Source organism: Salvelinus fontinalis, chromosome 5, assembly GCF_029448725.1.
Source record: "Salvelinus fontinalis isolate EN_2023a chromosome 5, ASM2944872v1, whole genome shotgun sequence".
NCBI lineage: Eukaryota > Metazoa > Chordata > Actinopteri > Salmoniformes > Salmonidae > Salvelinus > Salvelinus fontinalis.
The window spans coordinates 55,065,519-55,086,748 of NC_074669.1; the positions used below are offsets into that span (position 1 = coordinate 55,065,519).

Sequence of the window (21,230 nt, forward strand, 5' to 3'; positions counted from 1 at the left end):
TTATGAAAACTTAGGACACTAAAGAGGCCTTTCTGCTGACTCTGAAAAACACCAAAAGAAAGATGCCCACGCTCATCTGCGTGAAATTGCCTTAGGCATGCTGCAAGGAGGCATGAGGAATGCAGATGTGAGACGCCTAAGATGGCTACACAGAAGAAGCAGTATGGCTGGTGGCACTGTCATGCTGGAGGGTCATGTCAGGTTGAGCCTGCAGGAAGGGTACCACATGAGGGAGGAGAATGTCTTCCCTGTAACGCACAGTGTTGAGATTGCCTGCAATGACAACAAGTCCAGTCCGATGATGCTGTGACACATCGCCCCAGACCATGACGGACCCTCTACCTCCAAATCGATCCCGCTCCAGAGTACAGGCCTCTGTGTAACGCTCATTCCTTCTGTGATAAACGTGAATCCGACCATCACCCCTGGTGAGACAAAACCGCGACTCGTCAGTGAAGAGCACTTTTTGCCAGTCCTATCTGGTCCAGCGACGGTGTGTTTGTGCCCATAGGCGACGTTGTTGCCGGTGATTTCTGGTGAGGACCTGCCTTACAACAGGCCTACAAGCCCTCAGTCCAGCCTCTCTCAGCCTATTGCGGACAGTCTGAGCACTGGTGGAGGGATTGTGCGTTCCTGGTGTAACTCGGGCAGTTGTTGTTGCCATCCTGTACCTGTCCCGCAGGTGTGATGTATCAATCCTGTGCAGTTGTTGTTACACGTGATCTGCCACTGCGAGGACGATCAGCTGTCCGTCCCGTCTCCCTGTAGTGCTGTCTTAAGCGTCTCACTGTACGGACATTGCAATTTATTACCCTGCCCACATCTGAAGTCCTCACGCCTCCTTGCAGCATGCCTAAGGCACGTTCATGCAGATAAGCAGGGACCCTGGGCATCTTTCAGCGTCCCTACTGGGGTCCCTCAGGGGTGCGTGCTTAGTCCCCTCCTGTACTCCCTGTTCACCCATGACTGCGTGGCCAAACACGACACCAACACCATCATTAAGTTTGCTGACGACACAACAGTGGTAGGCCTGATCACCAACAATGATGAGACAGCCTATAGGGAGGTCAGAGACCTGGCAGTGTGGTGCAAGGACAACAACCTCTCCCTCAATGTGAGCAAGACAAAGGAGCTGATCGTGGACTGCAGGAAAAGGTGGGCCGAACAGGCACCCATTGACATCGACAGGGCTGTAGTGGAGCGGGTCGAGAGTTTCAACTTCCTTGGTGTCCACATCACCAACAAATTATTATGGTCCAAACACACCAAGACAGTCATGAAGAGGGCAAGATGACGCCTTTTCCCTGTCAGGAGATTGAAAATATTTGGCATGGGTCCCCAGATCTTCAAAACATTCTACAGCTGCACCATTGAGAGCATCCTGACCGGTTGCATCACCGCCTGGTATGGCAACTGCTCGACATCTGACCGTAAGGCACTACAGAGAGTAGTGCGTACGGCCCAGTACATCGCTGGTGCCAAGCTTCCTGCCATCCAGGACCTACATAAGGCGTTGTCAGAGGAAGGCCCCAAAAATTGTCAGAGACTCTAGTCACCCAAGTTATAGACTGTTTTCTCTGCTACCGCACAGCAAGCGGTACCGGAGCGCCAAGTCTAGGACCAAAAGGCTCCTTAACAGCTTCTACCCCCAAGCCATAAGACTGCTGAACAATTAATCAAATGGCCACTGGACTATTTACATTGAACCCCCCCCCCCCCCCCCCCCCCCATTTGTTCTGTACACTGCTGCTACTCGCTGTTTATTATCTATGCATAGTCACTTCACCCCTACCTACATGTACAGATTAACTCTACTACCCTGTACACCTGCACATTGACTCGGCACCGGTACCCACTGTATATAGCCTTGTTATTGTTATTTTATTGTGTTACTTTTTCTTATTTTTTACTTGAGTTTATTTGGTAAATATTTTCTTAACTCTTCTTGTACTACACTGTTGGTTTAAGTAAGCATTTCACGGTAAGGTCTACACCTGTTGTATTTGGCGCATGTGACAAAGTTTGATTTGAATTCTCAATCAGATGAGATCCACAGCTAACTCAAATGTAGTTTAATTCTTAAATGTGGGCACTAATTAAAGTTAATATTCTAATTCTCTAGGTCCTCCATTCCCAAACCTGAAGCAGCCTGTCCCCAGCAGGAAAGAGCAGGAAAATGTGTTCGCTTAAGGTACAACTTCCTATTGACGAAATGTAAGATATTTCGATTTTCTGACATGAATAGAATCATATACAAGCAATCAATGACATTAGTTTTATAAAGCCCCTTTTACATCAGTAGTTGTCACAAGTGCTTATACAGATACCCAGCCTAAAACCCCAAAGAGCAAGCAATGCAGATGTAAATCAAATCAAATCAAATTGTATTTGTCACATGCGCTGACTACAACAGGTCTAGACTTTACTTACAAGCCCTTAGCTCCCATTCAGCATGATATTCTATACTGGCATTCAGCTCCGCTTTCAATAGACTTTCTGCTCTAGACATTGAATATACTGATCATCCACTGCATTAGAAGCCATGTCCATTTTCTTTACCACAGTAGTAACTTAAAGAATGGAGAGTAGTTAAACATATTATTTCAACCAAGAAAAACTGGCAAACTACCCATGTGGGACCCAACTTTTCATGACAACTTCTAATTCTCTTAATAACTATAACTCCTTACACTCAGACGAATTGGCCTATATGGAGAGGGCCAAGTCGAAATGTTTCTCACTGAAGAAATATGAGACGCCTATGCATAACCATGGTAAAAACTGAAAGGGAACACTTTGGAGATTATGTGAAAATGATCAGAACAAAGGTGAGGACACAACAGTCAACCTGACACAATACAGAATCCCCCAAAAATGTATGTACCCAGGCCATTCCCTGCTAGCCATCCACATCGCTCCGGCCAAACTGATGTTTGTTCTCCACAATGAATGCATGTAGCGATTTAAAAACTAGGCAACCAAAGACTAGAGAGAGAGATGACCTGGAGAGAGTTCCAGACCTCAGCTTTTTATGAAGCAGAAAAGCAGAGATGAGTGGCTGACAAGGGAAAATGAAGACAACATGCATCTCTCTCTCACACACACAGTCTATAAATATGTAAATACCTTGTAAGATATCTAGGCCTAAAACTCTAGAGTGCAGTAAAACATGTTTATCATTAATAACTGACAGAATTCTATAATGAATACATATTACAATAATAATACATAGGGTGACCAGTAGTTACAGTATTGTGATTTTTTAGTGTTTTAATTACTCAACAAGTAGTGCCCCAAGGTGGGATTGAACCGTGTCTCAAAAGCAGCAGAAAAGGTTAACTAAGGTCACAAAAATGTCCTTTACGGCTATACACGTCACGTCTGGCCCGGCACGGATAGCTGCAACAAAAAAGATGCTAAACTAGGTGACATTAGCTAACATTAGCTGGCTAGCAAGTAGAGGTAGCTAGCTAAATGCTTGCACGCTCAATGGCTAGCTAGCTAGCTATCAATGTTGTTGGATAGCTGGGGAAAAAACATGCTAAACTAAGCGGCATTATGCAACAGCATATTTACACATCATTTCAATCTAAAACTGCTTATAACTCACCTGAGCACTGTTGAGACTTAGCTAGGCAGACAGGTCAGAACAGGTGTCTGTCTGCTCTTCGATTTGTTTTGCTAGCTTTACAACAACACACAGAACCAATTAATGTATGAGCATTGGACATGTACTTAATTAATCGATTTGTTCCATAGACAGTAGAGTCAACAACTCACTGCAAAAATATTTTGTAGTGTACAGACTACCGGTACACATGTTTGCATTTCTGATTAAATTGCAAAGAGGTGGGACAGACAGTAGGTGGAAGTTAGTATAAAAGTATAGCTCCTTTTCCTATTATTATAAAGTCACATTGTAGGCCAAGCCCTCATGCAGTCTTTTTTAAAATTTTAATTTCAAAAGGCCCAAGTGCAATACAAATACGAATGACAAAATATGCAGCAGGAAATCTTACACACTGAGACAAAATAATTCCTTCCTTCCTGATAAACTTGACCCAAATTCCAGAGCTGTTGACCACAATATCATTTGTCTTAAGATAAATAATCAAAATACATGCTGTAGGACTATAGCATTCAGGTGTCTTATACATTATACTGTAATCAGACACTGAAACACACTGAGCAAGACAAGCATACAGAGCAGCTTATTCTGACCAGACCGTTTAGGTTGCCATGTTTCTTTTCTTGGTCTTGTGATGAGTGATGCAAACTGCCAGTATCATCCCCAACAGACCCAGTCCAACTACAGCTGCATGCAGATGAGCGAAGGAGAGCCCGGAGGTACAACTACACAATGCAGGCGAAGCTAAAAAGGAGAAGTATAGGAGAGAGGCAGGGGTTAACTTTACCTTTTTGTTAGTGTTGAATGCAGTAGGACACAGCATTTAAGTTGTAATATCATTTTGTTTCTAGATTTATGTTACCTTGTTCATAAGTGGCAGAAGATCCATTTATAGCTTCAAGGCCAGACACTGAAAAATAGTGACATAAATTACTTATGAGATCGGTTGATGATTATGTGTACCCCCAGTGATGATGAATAGGTTTGTAAACTTCAAAGTTCACAGTTGGAGAGACTGAACATAAAGTGAGAATATTATTTTGTGACAGATTTAACAATTCAATTGTTCTAAATTAAGTAGCTGGCCAGCGCAAGTGAGATTTGGCTCTGGATGCCAAGATGAATGTGAGAGTAAACATGATATTAAAAGGATTTTGTGAAACATACACGTATGTTTTTGACTAGCAAAAATCCCCTCTTACCGTGAAGTCTGCTTCCTCCCCCAAGCATCATACTTTTCCCAACCTTTCCCATGCAGTAATACAATCCACGGTCTGCATCCTCAACGGTCTTGATTTTCAATGCCAATGACCTGTTGGCAATCTCTGCCTCGAAATGAAGATTGGATCGATGCCCATAGATGATATTTCCACCATTTAGACTCACACACATTAAAACGGCAGGAGTCTGCTCAGGTTTGTGCTTCAACCAGGTTATCTCGTAATGGTAAGAGATATTACAGAGCAAAATGGCAGTATCTCCAAGCTGGACCTCTCGAAACACAGACTCCTCCACAGACTGCCGTGGCTTGACAATGAACACTGTTTGATAGATAGGTCACAACACATTAGGCAATTTTTCTATTTCAATCAAAGAAGAAGAAAAAAACATGTATAATCAAATCAGGCTATTCATTAAGAAGACCCTCTGAAATTCCAATAAATTGTACTCACAAATCATTAAGATAAACCAAAGAGATGCCATTCTCTGTGTGCTGTTACTAGCAGAATTACAGGTCACAGGTTCCAGTCTGACAATGGACAGTTATGTTTACTTGTAAAACCACTAGTTCCGAGAAAGTTCCACTTCCTTTCAGATGTAGACCACCTTTATTAAAAAAAAGTTAGCAGCCCAAATCAGGTTTGCCATTTGCAAACCTTCAGCCTCATACCTTGAAACATATGATTTTATACAAAATTGCCTAAGCCTCCTCCTAAAAAAAAAAAAGAAGCTTTGTCGTAAATGGTAGCATGCATAGTGCGATGGTTTGGTGTTGTATTCTCATAGGTGAAACAACAGTTGCTTTTGAGCTGGTGTGTTATGGACTGGTCTTGCAGGAAGCTGCACTCACAGAGGTGTTTAGGTTGTAGGCCTAAGTGGCCTTTCTCTCTCTCACTTCTGTTTACCCAAGAAATGAAACCACCAAAAGAGCTACTGCCTTTGATTGAAACAGTCAAAGCCAGAGACAATAACCAAAAACAAAGATTGCTTGTTACTTCCAAATAGGCTAGGTAACGCATCTGTTGGAGTGGGGGTTTTTCTTAGGTTTTGTTACTTTTTTATCAGTTTGATAAAATAGTTGAATTGTCTCCAGAGATATAAATATCATTGTCATCCTTATAATAACAAAAACATGGCATTCTATTCCCTATAAAGTGCGCTTCTTTTGACCAGAGCCCTATGGGGTGCTCGACAATAGGGTGTCAGGGCCGCATACATAATGTCCATAACCTCGATATTGAAACTGGGATAAAGCCAGTTGGTGGAGAGACCACAATGTCCCTGACCCCTGAACAGCTTCTACGGAGCTGGAATGCAATTTTTTCCACCAATGGGAATTGCCTCTCTGACCCATGTCTGCACTTGTCAAAATGCCCATGTCCACTTTTCTATAAACTTTTTTTCATGTACGTATCTTGCTATATTTGTGATTTTACATTGTATATTGATTGTTCTGTTTTGTTTATAATAAAATAAAAAACAGTGCCATAAACTGATATACTGCTATAAAATAAAAAGCTGCCAATCGCAAGACTTTTACTGATGACGTAGCTAAAAAAAGGTAAAAGTTCAATCACACATGCCAAAAGAAACAAACATCAGAACAGCAACAAGGACCAGAGCGAGGTGACAGACAGCTTTTTAAGATAATCGTATTCTTATTTATGACTACAGTTTAGATCAAACGAGATTGTTGCGAGCGACACGGCAAGGAAAGTGGAATCAGCCAACCTGGGTTCCTTATAAGCTCACTGACTCAGTGGTCACGACGAATGAAGGTATGAGCCGAGGTGAAATGCTAGGCTAGGTTAGCTAACGAACGTTAACTGCATAAGACGACTCACAGGTGATAAGTTAACGTAACTAGCTAGCGGTAACGTTAGCTGTCAACCCGATGTGATCATTACATAAATATGTATGTTTGATACAGTCAATTTTGTCATTTTACCTAGCTCAAGTGACACAACAAACTTGGTTCTCTAATGTCTTACTAACATTACATTCCAACACAGTCTGAACTTTCACATGAGCTGGCTAGCTCTCTGACTCTGGTTCTCTTGATTCTAACGTTAGCCGATTAAACTAAATAATGCGATTTTAAGATGGAGGCGACTAGTGTGGCTGTGAGCGGACTGGAACTCCGACATCACATAAATTACGTTTTTATCAATAACTACTGATTTCAGCACCCAACCATGCGGGCTATTCTTTTGAGTCCTGAAATAGTTCGTTTTTGATAACGTCTTTGTAACGTCGGGAGCTCCTGTCCCCCAGACTAGTCACCGCTGAACTCCATCGTAAATCGTTGAGTTTAGTCAGTTATTTCCAACTATGCCTGTTGACAACGCTCAACAGTATTAGCTAGCTAGCATTAGCATTGCCTTCCCTGCCCGCGGGCCCAGTAGGAAATATTCTCTACTGCATAAACTTCACCCATAAGACCGATTCGCCTGCCTAGATCCCATCTAGGTTAACGTTAGATAACGCCAGCTTCTTGTCCTGCTTTGACAGTGTAGTTGCTTAGTATTTTCACGTCAGGCATAGCTAGCTGGATAGTAACAACAACTGCGTGTTTCATTGCTAACTCTCTGTCGTTGTTTTTGTAATGACATATCACACCTAGCTAATCTATAACTCTAATTTATTTCGCAGGATGGCTGGTGTTTTCGATATTGACCTGGAGTCAGAAGACCTTAGCGATGCAGAGGTGGGGATTTGTCACTTGTTTTGTTGGTGATTTGAGGACACTTTTTTTTTTATGGAAGCAAGTTAGGGTACCTAACTAACTTGCTATCAGAGCGTCAGATCAGGGTTGTGTTCAGTGTAGTGAAGAAAACGCCCATAATAAACAGCATATAAACTACAACGTTGTTCCCCAAAACAAAGATGTATGCATGTTCTGTGATATTAAATAATGCTTTCGGCAGTGACCCTTCACTTCTCTACAATGAATTAACTTTGACCCCTCTCTCTTCTGTCCCTCTTGTGCTCTGTAGGATGACGTTTGTGACTTCACCTTAGCAGAGACAGACCCGTAAGTGGAACTCTGAATTTAGTCACTTGTTCACCATTCTTGCATGAGACTATATTGACGAGATGGCGCCGGAGAACAAGGCTGATGATTTACGTATTCCTAACCAATTGTGGTTTTTGGTTAGTTTCTTTCCGTTGTTTGTAACTTAATCTTTAACTTATTTTCTATGTAATGTTGCTGCTAACGTCTCTTATGACCGAAATTAACATCTGGGCATCAGAACTGCGATTACTCACCAAGAAGTGGCAGAATCCTTTTTTTCCTTTAATGAGCCTGAGGTGAATGATATACTGCTTCCCCGGGAACAGGCCCAGATCCCTGTCATTTGCGTGAAGAGAAGGTAGAGAAAAAGGGTCCAGAGGGTGGGCTGCCTTCTGAGAATTCGTAGGCGATCGAGTAAACCCCCATTGCCTTCCATTCTGCTAGCAAGCGTGCAATCTTTGGAAAATAAAATCGATGACCTACAAGGAAGATTAAACTACCAATGGGACATTCAAAACTGTAATATCTTATGCTTCACGGAGTCGTGGCTGAACGACGACATTATCAACATACAGCTGGCTGGTTATACTCTGTATCGACAGAACAGCGGCGGCGGATTATGTATTTTTGTAAATAGTAGCTGGTGCAAGATATCTAAGGAAGTCTCAAGGTTTTGCTCACCTGAGGTGGAGTATCTCATGATAAGCTGTAGACCACACTATCTACCTAAAGAGTTTATCTGTATTTTTCATGGCTGTCTACGTACCACCACAGACTGATGCTGGCACTGACTGCACTGAATGAGCTTATTCCACCGGAAGCAAACAGGAAAACGCTCACCCAGAGGCGGCGCTCCTAGTAGCCGGAGACTTTCATGCAGGGAAACTTAAATCCGTCTTAACAAATTTCTATCAGCATGTTAAATGTGCAACCAGAGGGGGGAAAAACTCTGGACCACCTTTACTCCACACACAGATATGTGTACAAAGCTCTCCCTCTCCTCATTTTGGCAAATCTGACCATAATTCTATCCTCCTGATTCCTGCTTACAAACTGTCAGATTCTGGGTTAAACTTGGGACATTGTTATACTCAGAAGTATAGTATCTAAGTAGAGATAGAGACTGTTTTTTACATCAGAAGTTAAGGTTTATCTGTAGGAGCATGTGTTGGGGTGGATGGGAGGAAGTCACAGGATTGCTAGAGGGGATACGGGTGGAGATCTTTGGATTAGGCATCAAGGGGGTTGAGGTCAGGTCAGATCCCCCTTAAGGTAATAAACCATTGCGTCTTCCTGTCGAACCATAAAAGATTGGAGAGAAAGAGTGCCTAAATTGAAGTGTATATATATATATATATATATTTGTGGTGGTGGAAACATGTATTTGTCTGAATGCAGCTGTATTGACCCTCTGGGCAGAATACACTTGGTTAAGCTTTCATATTGTCCGTTGAGTGTTTTTACTCTGAGAAATAGAACCGAACAAAAATTAAAGGAGGAAGCACCAGTGACTCAATCAATGAAAAAGTGGTCAGATGAAGCAGTTACCAAACTACAGGACTGTTTTGCTAGCACAGACAGTTCTGGGATTCCTCCAATGGCATTGAGGAGTACACCACATCAGTCATTGGCTTCATCAATAAGTGCGACGACGTCATCCCCACAGTGACTGTACGTACATACCCCAACCAAAAGCCATGGAATCCAGGCAACATCCGCGTCGAGCCACAGGCTAGAGCTGCCGCTTTCAAGGAGCGGGACTCTAACCCCGAAGCTTATAAGAAAATCCGCTATGCCCTCTGACGAACCATCAAACAGGCAAAGCGTCAATACAGGACTAAGATCGAATCTTACAACACTGGCTCAGATGCTCGACGGATGTGGCAGGGCTTGCAAACCATTACATACTACAAAGGGAGGCACAGTCGGGAGCTGCGCAGTGGCATGAGCATACTAGACGAGCTAAACTACTTATGTTCGCTTCGAGGCAAATAACACTGAAACATGCTTGAGAGCAACAGCTGTTCCGGAAGATTGTGTGATCACGCTGTCTGCAGATGTAAGACCTTTAAACAGGTCAGCATTCACAAGGCCGCAGGGCCAGACGGATTACCAGTACGTGTACTGTGAGCATGCGCTGACCAACTGGCACGTGTCATCACTGACAGTCTGTAATATCAACATGTTTTAAGCAGACCACCATAGTCCCTGTGCCCAAGAACACTGTTACCTGCCTAAATGACTACTGACCTGTAGCACTCACATCTGTAGCCATGAAGTGCTTTGAAAGGCTGGTCATGGCTCACATCAACACCATTATCCCAGAAACACTAGACTCACTCCAATTTCCATACCGCCCTAACAGATCCACAGATGATGCAATCTCTATTGTACTCCACACTGCCCTTTCCCACCTGGACAAAAGGAACACCTATGTGAGAATGCTATTCATTGACTACAGCTCAGCATTCAACACCATAGTGCCCTCAAAGCTCATCAATAAGCTAAGGACCCTGGGACTAAACACCTCCCTCTGCAACTGGATCCTGAACTTCCTGACGGCCACCCCCAGGTGGTAAGGGTAGGTAACAACACATCCGCCACACTGATCCTCAACACGGGCCCCTCAGGGGTGTGTGCTCAGTCCTCTCCTGTACTCCCTGTTCACTCATGACTGCACAGCCAGGCACGACTCCAAACCATCATTAAGTTTGCAGATGACACAGCAGTGGTAGGCCTGATCACCGACAATGATGAGACAGCCTATAGGGAGGAGGTCAGAGACCTGGCTGTGTGGTGCCAGGACAACAACCTCTCCCTCAACAAGATCAAGACAAAGGAGATGATTGTGGACTACAGGAAATAGAGGGCTGAGCACGCCCCCATTCTCATCAACAGGGCTGTAGTGGAGCAGGTTGAGAGCTTCAAGTTCCTTGGTGTCCACATCGCCAACAAACTAACATGGTCCAAGCACACCAAGACAGTCGTGAAGAGGGTACGACAAAACCTATTCCCCTCAGGAGACTTAAAAGAAGCTTCTGGCCATCCAGGACCTCTACACCAGACGGTGTCAGAGGAAGGCCCTAAAAATTGTCAAAGACTCCAGCCACCCTAGTCATAGACTGTTCTCTCTGCTACCGCACGGCAAGCGGTACCAGAGCACCAAGTCTAGGTCCAAGAGGCTTCTTAACAGCTTCTACACCCAAGCCATAAGACTCCTGAACATCTAATTAAATGGCTACCCAGACTATTTGCATTGTCCCCCTTCCCCCCTCTTACACTGTTGTAACTCTCTGTTGTTATCATCTATGCATAGTCACTTTAATAATTTTACCTACATGTACATATTACCTCAACTAACCGGTGCCCCTGCACATTGACTCTGTACCGGTACCCCCCTTTGTGTTGTCTGGCTATTGTTATTTTACTGCTGCTCTTTAATTACTTGTTACTTTTATTCGTACTCATTTTAAAAAAACTGCATTGTTGGTTAGTGGCTCGTAAGTAAGCATTTCACTGTAAGGTGTACACCTGTTGTATTCGACGCATGTGACTAATACAATTTGATTTGATCTTTCACTGAATCCTTTAAACTCACCCTCACTCATTCCCCTCTTCCTAACTCTCTCTTATCCCCCTCTCACTTAGTGTTCAGACAGAAGAGATAGAGCTGACCAGTGCCATTGTCAACAGAGACAGTGAGAGGATCGGACCAGACAGCTTTGAGCTGCTAAGTGTGCTGGGCAAGGGGGGCTATGGCAAGGTGTGTGTTTGTGTGTGTGTGCGCGTGCGCACTTGTCAGTTAATCAGTGCGTGTTTGCGTTTCTAAGAGTTTCAGCTTCACAATGTACTTGGATATACACCATGCTCTTGATCAGAAACTCATCCCGTTTGTCATCGACCTATTTAACAATTGTATTTCGACTTGCAGGTTTTCCAGGTACGGAAAGTGCAGGGTGCACAGACAGGGAAGATATTTGCAATGAAGGTTTTAAAGAAGGTACATATGATTCCTCTTAATCATTTTTCTCAACCAAAAGAATGCTCTAAACATTGCTACGGTACCAGGGCAAAATGTAATATCTCTAATTACACAACTGACTTTCTCCTATCTCCACCCCCTCCTCCTTTCTCTCTTTCCACCCATCCCTCTCGTTCTCTTTCTCTCCTTCTGCCCATCCCTCTCTCTCCTTCCTGACTTTCTCTCCCTGCCAGGCGAAGATCGTGTGTAACGCCAAGGACACGGCCCACACGCGTGCAGAGCGGGAGGTTCTGGAGACTGTGCGGCACCCCTTCATCGTGGACCTGCTGTACGCCTTCCAGACCGGGGGTAAACTCTACCTCATCCTGGAGTGTCTCAGTGGTGAGCGACGGAGGGAGAGGGACCTGCTGTATGCTTTTGACCTCATCCTGGAGGGAGGGAGGAGACATGGGTCGGACAACCATGTCTATCTCTGAATCCTGGCACTTCAACTTCGACACTTCTATTGCTCTGTCTCCTTCATCTTGTTTTTGTTTATCAGGTGGAGAACTGTTCATGCAGCTGGAGAAAGAAGGAATCTTCATGGAGGACACAGCCTGGTAAAAGCGAGAGATGCTTAGTTTCAGGTTATCATTGAGAAAGGATACAAGTGTGAGGCTGAGGCCAGTGGATTTCCATGTGAACATTTTGTAGAAGAGAGGAGGAGAAGATGAGATAATAGTTTGACAGTATGTGTTGCGCATGTGTAAAGAGGAGTGTTTAATAAATGTTTTTCCCTCTTTGACAAACAGTTTTTATCTGGGCGAGATCGTGCTAGCTTTGGGACACCTCCACTCAAATGGAATCATCTACCGAGACCTCAAACCAGAGAATATCATGCTGAACCACCAAGGTGTGTCTGTCTGTTACGTAGAAATCAATGTCAGTGAGATTAAAATAGTATCTTTTTTTTTTATAATTGATCTGCTATGGATTGGATTAATGTTAGAATTTAGAATTGACACAGATATTGTGTTTCTGTCTCCCAGGACACATCAAGCTGACTGACTTTGGCCTGTGTAAGGAGTCCATTCACGACGGAGCGGTCACGCACACCTTCTGTGGGACCATAGAGTACATGTGAGTCTAGCACCACGCTGATGAGGATGCCGTCTCTGAGTAGGCTATCGCCAAAGATTTTATAGCTAAACCAAGATAGACCACAGCCTGTCGTTTCCAATGTGAACAGATGAGTCATAGTGGGTAGAACAAGCAAAGAGGTGGGCAGAGCCAAGCACGAGCTAGCGAGATCCTATTGGCCCGTTCTAGCATACATCTGCATATTTCCGTTAGGGAACACCTACTCTGTGAAATGTGCGTGTACAATGACTCAATTCAACTTTGCACTCCTAAAGAATGCAATTTGTTCAACTTTGGCAAAGGCTACGGTCTACAAAATGTAGTCCACTCTGTTCATAACATATTCTTGTTTTGGGAACAGAACTGTGTTGAGATCCAATGTTTCATCGATGAGAAAATGTGCAGAATGTAGGCCAAAATCCTTCTCGTTCCGTCTTCTCCCACTGCCCGCCAGTGGGCTTCCTCTCACTACCATATTTGGTAGTGAGTGGAAACGCCACGCGGATGCTTCATATTTATGCGTCCAGTGAAATATCTGTCTCATTGTTCTATCTGTGCTATCGCTCTCTGAGACTGCACTACGGGTCGCTGTAGTTCAGATAGGTCTTCGTTCACCTAACTAGTTCTAGTGCAATTCTTTCCCTCCTCCCCGAAGTCAAGTGTGGATTTAAAAACATTACATTTGTCAATGGGCTGCATGGCCTAGTGTGACATTTCCACCATTTTCCTTACACTAACTATATTTTTATCCACTGTTTTTATGTGAGTTAAAGTCATAGCGTAAATAAAATAAATCACAACAGTTATGATGGTACAATTTTATAAAGGGGGGTAGCTAGACAGTAATGCGAACAGATAATTTGTTGAATCAACATCTTTTTGTTTCTGTAAAATTAATTATATGAGAAATGGCGGTGGAAACTCCTTTATGTGCACATATTGATGTAATAACCATCATATTGAAGTAAACTTGAGTCACAAGATGATATGGTGTGTGGTCGTCCCACTACGACTGGGCAAAACCATTCAATTTATTAGGCTACAGATGACGTTACTTATGATAAACTTCACAGGGGGGGTGAAAGGTCACATTGATCTTGATGCTTTTTTACAATAAATATGGAGTCTGATTCTGGTCACATGATGATGGATGCTTGACATATAAAAATATTCTTATCCATAATAGAATATATTTATGTAGACTAGCTTACCTGCGCGCACGCTATCTGAGCGCACTTGCCAAGACCAGCGTAGGTACATTTGCTACAGTTTGTGACAACTGTAGGTAGAGTTGAAAATGCTAATGAAACACAGAATTTTAGATTTTGGTTTCGTACATGAAAACTTAAGCGCAAAATGTTTTTTTGCGTGTACTACGTCATCACACACTGATTTAAAAAAAAAAAATTTTTTATCCGCACCAATTCTGTTTGGTGGGGAAGATGTGCAGATTTTATTTATTCGGATTTTAGGATATTCGCATACAAATCTGTCGCATATTGGGTTCTCTTTCAATCCATGAAGGGGAGTGAACAGTTCACACGTCCAGGAGAAGGTTGAGAATCGAATCACAGCCAATGCTTATGACTCTTCTACTTAAGTCTCTGCGTTCTCTATCCCCTCACGCTTTCCCTCTTACATTTTCTCGCCCTCCACCTCTCTCGCTCTCAGGGCTCCAGAGATTCTGACGCGTACAGGACACAACCGGGCGGTGGACTGGTGGAGTCTTGGAGCCCTGATGTATGACATGATGACGGGATCGGTGAGAGAGCGCCTACATGAATGAAGGAACAAATGATTGGGAACGTTTTTGATGCTTCTGAGTGTTAAGTACAGTAAGCCACTATTCTAAACCAATCAGATACCATTTGAAAGACGTTTGACTCAAACCTCTGTGGTCTTCCCGCCTGTCCCCGTCACTCCCCCGTAGCCTCCGTTCACTGCTGAGAACAGGAAGAAGACCATTGATAAGATCTTGAAGTGTAAACTCAACCTACCGCCCTACCTCACACTGGACGCCCGAGACATGATCAAAAAGGTAGAGACGCCCACACCTCTCCACCTGGTTAGGTTGAAGAACATTCATCATCCTAAGAATAGAGGTCAATTTCTCTCTCTCACCCACTGCCTTTACTCTCTCTTGTTCTGTCTCTCCTCTCTCGCTACATCTCTTTTTCTTCATCTCTCTCAGTTCAATGTAATTCAAAGGGCTTCATTGGCAGGGGAACGAACATATGTTTACGTTGCCAAAGCAAGTGAAATATATAATCGTCTCGCTCTCTCCGTCTCTTTTGTCTCTGTGTGTAGCTGCTGAAGAAGAGTCCTCTTCAGAGGCTAGGCTCCAGTGCGGCAGACTGCAAAGACATACAGGTGATAGACACACGTCTCCCGACGATTTTCTATTGACATCGTCAAGCTTCTGTAATAGGCTTGGGGTCAATACAGGAAGTGAACAGAAATGTCTACCTCCTTGAATTGACTGAAATGAAATGTACCCTGACCCTGCTTTATGATCAGCGCTAATACTGATGGCAATTGAACAAAATCCAATAGTTCATGAGCCTCTACCTGCGTTGTACAGGGATAAATTCTAAGTGCTGCAGTTTTTTGTTTTTCTGCTGGTTTTACAGAAGCATCCTTTCTTCAGACACATCAACTGGGACGACCTGCTGAATAAGAGGTGTGAGCCGCCCTACAAGCCATGCCTGGTACGACCACTATACTACTGTCACTCTCTCAATACTCCCTTTTTTATTCAATAGCTAAAAATGTCAAATCTGTACTGGGTCTTTTTAAATAATTGAGGAGGTACCTGTGAAGTTTGAAACTGTGGCATGCCACTCTGAGCACAGTTTCTCCATCCCTCTGAGTACGGTTACATGCACACAATAATAGGATTATTGGGGATAGTCAGGCGAATATAATAGTTGGTTTAAAACTTTTACATGCTTTGCAAGAAGATCGATTTCCCTAATAATCCTGCTTACATGGAAAGCGGAAATGGGACTGATGGGACTTTTTGATGAATGCAGAAAATCGGCACTCAAAATAAACGTTCTACCACAGCGACCATGTTTTTTTGGGGAAGCCTTTTTGATTCTGAGTTCTGAGAACAATTTCTAAGATGCATACATTTTTGTTTTTCCGAACTCACTTCACTCGTACATTAGACGGAGGCTTGCGCTGCTGGGACACCAATTGAGCTGTTTTACACCTAATAATTCAAACGATTGCTCAGAAAACCAGGTGTTTTAATCGGCGTATGCTTACTTTGATTTTGACCTTACTTAGATTATGATAAGCAGAGTAAAGTGTTTACATGACTATTGCTGTGCTCGGCCTACTGCCATAATCAGTTGAAGATCTAATTATTAGTGTGCATGTGAACGTACTCTCATCCCCCGCATTTATTTATCTTCTCTTACCATTTCTCTCTCTATTCAACCACTTCCCCTTCTCTTTTTCTCCTCTCTCTCGCTTCACCCCCTGTAGCAGTCGGATGAGGATGTGAGTCAGTTTGACACGAGGTTCACCAAGCAGACTCCGGTGGACAGTCCTGACGACTCCACAATCAGCCACCAGCACGAACACGCCTTCACTGTGAGACTTTTACATTTTAGTGCTTTAACAGATGCTCTTATCCAGAGTAACTTACAGTAGTGAGTGCATACATTTTCAGTACTGGTCACACATGGCATTGCAAGTGCCACGCTCTACCAACTGGGCCACACGGGACCACGATTACCTCCTTTGTCCACCTTTTTCACCGCTCCATCTCTCGTCTTTTGCTCCCTTCATCTTTTCCTTCAGTAATTTTCCTCCTCCTTTCACATCCTCTCTCTGTCATGGGTTCACACTTTCTTCTCAACCTGACACATGAGTCATGTTCATTTGGCACTAAACGGAACAAAATTGACAAATGGAGACTAGTCCAATAAAAGGTTGTGTTTAGTTTTAAAACGGTTTCAGTTGCGAGTATTATTGAACCTTTAATAAAACACCTCTTATTCTGGTCTTTCCCAAACCAACAGTAGTGAAAGTGTTGCTGGAATGACTAGTCATCCTATATAATTAATTAATGGATGTTGTCTGTCAGGGTTTTACCTATGTAGCTCCCTCTGTGTTGGAGAGTCTGAAGGAGGGCTTCTCCTTTGAGCCACGGACACGTCCCGTACGCAGACACAACAGCAGTCCACGCACCCCCATCAGGTGACACACACACACGTATGCACGGACATACTCACCTTCGGATTTGTTTTTGACTGAAGCTATATATTTTAATTTGGCTCTACTCCAGCATTTTGGATTTGAGATCAAATGTTTTATATGAGGCGGCAGTACAGAAATCCACCTTTTTTTATTTGAGGGTATTTTCACATATCTGTTTTACCGTTTAGTCTCCATTTGAATGTGTCATAAGTATTTGGACATATTCACTTAGTGTGTTAAAGTAGTCAACATTTTAGTGTTTGGTCCCATATCTCTAGCAAGAAAGTATTCGTACCCCTCGACTTATTCCACAGTTTTTGTTATTGCAGCCTGAATTCAATTATTCTTTAAAATCTTCAAGCACTGTCAAGTTGGTTGTTGATCATTGCTAGACAGCCATTTTCCAGTCTTGCCATAGATTTTCAAATAGAATTAAGTCAAAACTGTAACTAGCCACTCAGGAACATTCAATGTCGTCTTGGTAAGCAACTCCAGTGTATATTTGGCCTTGTGTTTTAGATAATTGTCCTGTTGAAAGGTGAATTTGTCTCCCAGTCTGAAAATCAATCTGAACCTGGTTTTCCTCTAGGATTTATTTTAAAACCCTAGTCCTTGCAGATGACGAACATACCAATAACATGATGCAGCCACCACCATGCTTGAAAATATGGAGAGTGGTACACAGTCGTGTTGGATTTGCCCCAAACATAACGCTTTGTATTCAGGACATAAAGTTATTTTATTTATTTTTTAATTTAATTTTAGTGCCTTTTCATTTTCAGTAAATGTTTGAAAATGTCAAAAAATTATTCCACTTTGACATTATGAGGTATTGTCTGTAGGCAAGTGACACAATCTCAATATATACATTTGGGGTGTGTGAATACTTTCTGAAGGCACTGTACCCCCCATAACATGATAACCTCTCACCATTACCAATAACAAGGGAGGTTAACACTTTTTGGGGGGAGAGGAATGATATTTATGCCTAACTCTCTCAGACTTCATTATTCACGATTTTAATTTGTGATTATCCGTAATCATGATGGCGTACATATTAATGTAGAAGTGTTCAGAAACATTCTATTCTTGTTTACAATAAAAGTGACTCAAATGACAGTTATTTAAAATTAATTTATGTAAGGTACAAAATAATCTGAAATGAAACCAAACTACAAATGCATCCAACAAGTTTTTAGAGTGACACGCGTAATGTAGTCATGTGTGCTAGGATTATGGGACCAAATACTACACTTTTGACTACTTTAATACACTAAGTGAATTTGTCCAAATACATATGAGACCTTCAAATGGGGGAGACTAGATACATAAAGTGCTTTCATTTCTTTACGGTAAAACAGATATGTATGAAAATACTTTCAAATAAAAGGTGGCTGTACTGTCTGTACTGTCGCCTCATATGAAACATTTGATCTCAAATCCAAAATGCTGGAGTATAAAGCCAAATGAAAAGATTTCGCTTCACTTTTCAAATAAATACTTAGGGTAGTGTATATGCATAAACATGCACGCCATATATATATACATACACACACACACACCTTAACCCCACCCCATGATTGATAGGTATTTCCCTTATCTAATGTCTCATTTCTTTCTATTATTGTTCTTCTTCTCTCTCCTCAGTCCTCTCAAGTTCTCTCTCCCCGGGTCATTCGCCAAGTCCACAGGAGGATCAGGGGGAGGAGAGAGCGAGTCGGACCTTCTCTCCCAGACCTCGTTCCATCTCCCGCCAACCACCCCGCCCACCGACAACGGCGCCACGCAGCCAATCCGCACGCCGGGCCGGAACAAGAAGCAGAAGGGTAACCGGAGATGAACTGGAGTAGGCGGAGTCCGCGCTTTTGGCCGCGTTCCAGGCCGATTACTTTGCAGTCGTGCCGCGCGCATCCACCAATGGCTGATTGCCACTTCATCAACAGTTGGGCGCTGGTTGCTATATCATACGATGTGGTTAGCTGATATGTTTAACACCTATCCAGGCATTGTGACATCTGGCAGACGACTGCTAGTCCGTCTGGAACGCGTCCGTCCTCAGGAGGCCCTGTGTTTCTCACAGGCTCAGTTCCCAAACCTCATACTGCGCACTCGCCCTTCCCCTTATACCCTCGTTGACTCATTCCTTTGAGGTCTGAATGGGGGTGAGCTTAGTGGTCATTTTGAAGAGCTACAGGGTGTATAGCTCTTTGTTCCAGCCAAGCACTAACACACCTGATTCAGGTCTTGCTGATTACTCTTGTAGAATCAGATGTGTTAGTGCTGGGCTGGTGCCCACCGCCACCTACCAGGGTTGTGACTAGAGGGAAGTACTACGACCGGACGTGACTTTTCGTAGCAGGTTAGGAGATCATTTTAGCGAACCCTAACCCTTTTCTTAACCTAGGTCTCCTAACCTGCCACGTTAATGATCCTAACCTGCAGCATAAAAGTAACTTTTGGTCGTAGCTGTACTCCCTCTAGTCAGAACCAGCTACCAAGGGTGGGGTCAATATCTGTTAACTCCTGAATTGACTTGAAATGGAATTGACCCTGACCTTGCTTACGCTACGAGGGCCAGCCACTGCTTCTACATGTCCAGTTGTCACAGACCCACTAAGGGAAGTCCACAAGAGTTTAGGGAACGGGTCGAGTTATCAGTTTGGGATCCAGCCACTTCACTTGAAATGTTTCTCAACTTGGCACATAAGCAAAGAGAACACCAACTACTGCCAAAGCATTTGACATTGCTGTTATCAAAATGTTAAAGGTCGACTTTGGGAAGAAATAACAGCTTTAAACTGTATAACTGATCAATGCACTATCATACCAGGTTATTTAATGCTTTTAAAAAAAATAATAATAATTGAATAAGACATTTCACTACAGAAGTGGCATTTTCTCCCTGAGCTCCAGTTTCTGGCATAAAACAAATCATGTGAAATGTCGTCCACATGTACTGGAGGAGTTCCTGGCTAGCTACATTGGCTAGTGTAGCGAACTTGGTCGCGGCACGCATGACCAGAAAAACACATCAATGAACCACCAAAGGCACAGCCCATTTTCTGTTTGGAAGTTGAGAAATAGGCAGTGTTGGACCGTATTTCATTCCCAAAGTCGACCTCTAAATGGTTCATTTTAGGCTAGTGATCATTGTCATAATGCAGGAATGAAAGTATTGAATGACGCACATTTCCAAAAACACTTGTGTAAAATAGACACTTGGCTTAAAGATAATCTTTAAAATATATAGTATTTTTTTTGATTTATGGGAACGACCGCATTTGTACACGAGCTCGTATTACAGCTGTGACGCAATCCTGCTCATATGTATGAGTCCCATGTGTCTGAAGCAATGTTGAACTAGCCTTTTATTTTCAACATGCACTCCTACCATTTACTTTACTCATGTCACGTAGAACCAGAGTTCTAGCAAACTGTTGTATATGTGGGCAGACCTGGGTTCAAATAGAATTCGTTTTCTAACCGCTTTAGCTCTGCTTGATTGAGCTTGTCTGGCGAAATGGGACCAATGGTCGGAACTCTGCCCATCTGGCGCTCCAGTCAGGCTCAATCAAACGATCAAAGAAAATGGATACTATTTGATTTTGAACCCAGGTCTGGTGCCAACGTGGCACATGTTCACATTCTTTGGCGCATTCTGTTTATCCATGGCTCTTTCATAAACCATCCTGTCTTACAATTGTGAGGACTAGTTTTGGAGGACACAAGACCTCTATCTATATGTCATATATTGGTCTGGGGAGGGAAATAATATTGACAAATGTATATTTCATTTAAATATAGTATTATTTAATGGACTGATGTTTTCTGGATCAAAGTGGAATATTTGATTAGATTTTTTCTGGCTAATGTGGTGAGGAAGATAGGGTTGCAGAATCCTGAAGAATAAAGACATATTGAATGTCTGGACTCTGGTGTTCATTTTGGTTTAATGCAATGTCTGTCTGGCTCTGTATGGTCAGTCCATCTGTCTGTCACAGGAATTGAACAACAGCCTCCATAGTCTAGAGGTAATGTAGGATATATTTCCCTAA

The 21,230-nt window shown here is 42.9% G+C and overlaps 1 protein-coding gene across 2 annotated transcripts; it reads left to right on the forward strand.

Moving 5' to 3' along the window:
* Positions 1-6,406: 6,406 nt before the first annotated feature.
* On the forward strand, positions 6,407-21,105 carry LOC129855873 (ribosomal protein S6 kinase beta-2-like). Of its 2 annotated transcripts, XM_055923967.1 has the most exons (16): positions 6,407-6,627; positions 7,502-7,556; positions 7,846-7,883; positions 11,514-11,628; positions 11,797-11,865; positions 12,081-12,228; positions 12,389-12,446; positions 12,639-12,739; positions 12,876-12,966; positions 14,638-14,728; positions 14,897-15,004; positions 15,274-15,336; positions 15,597-15,674; positions 16,459-16,566; positions 17,063-17,175; positions 18,823-21,105. In XM_055923967.1, exons 2-16 carry the CDS (start codon positions 7,503-7,505, stop codon positions 19,013-19,015), a joined length of 1,428 nt encoding a protein of 475 aa, XP_055779942.1. In that variant the 5' UTR covers positions 6,407-6,627; position 7,502; the 3' UTR covers positions 19,016-21,105. The 2 variants fall into 2 exon arrangements, with proteins under 2 accessions (XP_055779942.1, XP_055779944.1); XM_055923969.1 differs by lacking the exons at positions 6,407-6,627; positions 7,502-7,556 and adding an exon at positions 10,231-10,446 and having other exon boundaries at positions 7,869-7,883.
* The last annotated feature ends 125 nt before the right edge of the window (positions 21,106-21,230 follow it).

Coding starts and splice junctions, on each gene's coding strand:
- LOC129855873 (XM_055923967.1), top strand. CDS start 7,503: ATGGCTGGTGTTTTCGATATTGACCTGGAGTCAGAAGACCTTAGCGAT. Junction 11,629..11,796: donor GCAAGGGGGGCTATGGCAAG/GTGTGTGTTTGT, acceptor TTCGACTTGCAG/GTTTTCCAGGTACGGAAAGT. Junction 12,447..12,638: donor TTCATGGAGGACACAGCCTG/GTAAAAGCGAGA, acceptor TTTGACAAACAG/TTTTTATCTGGGCGAGATCG.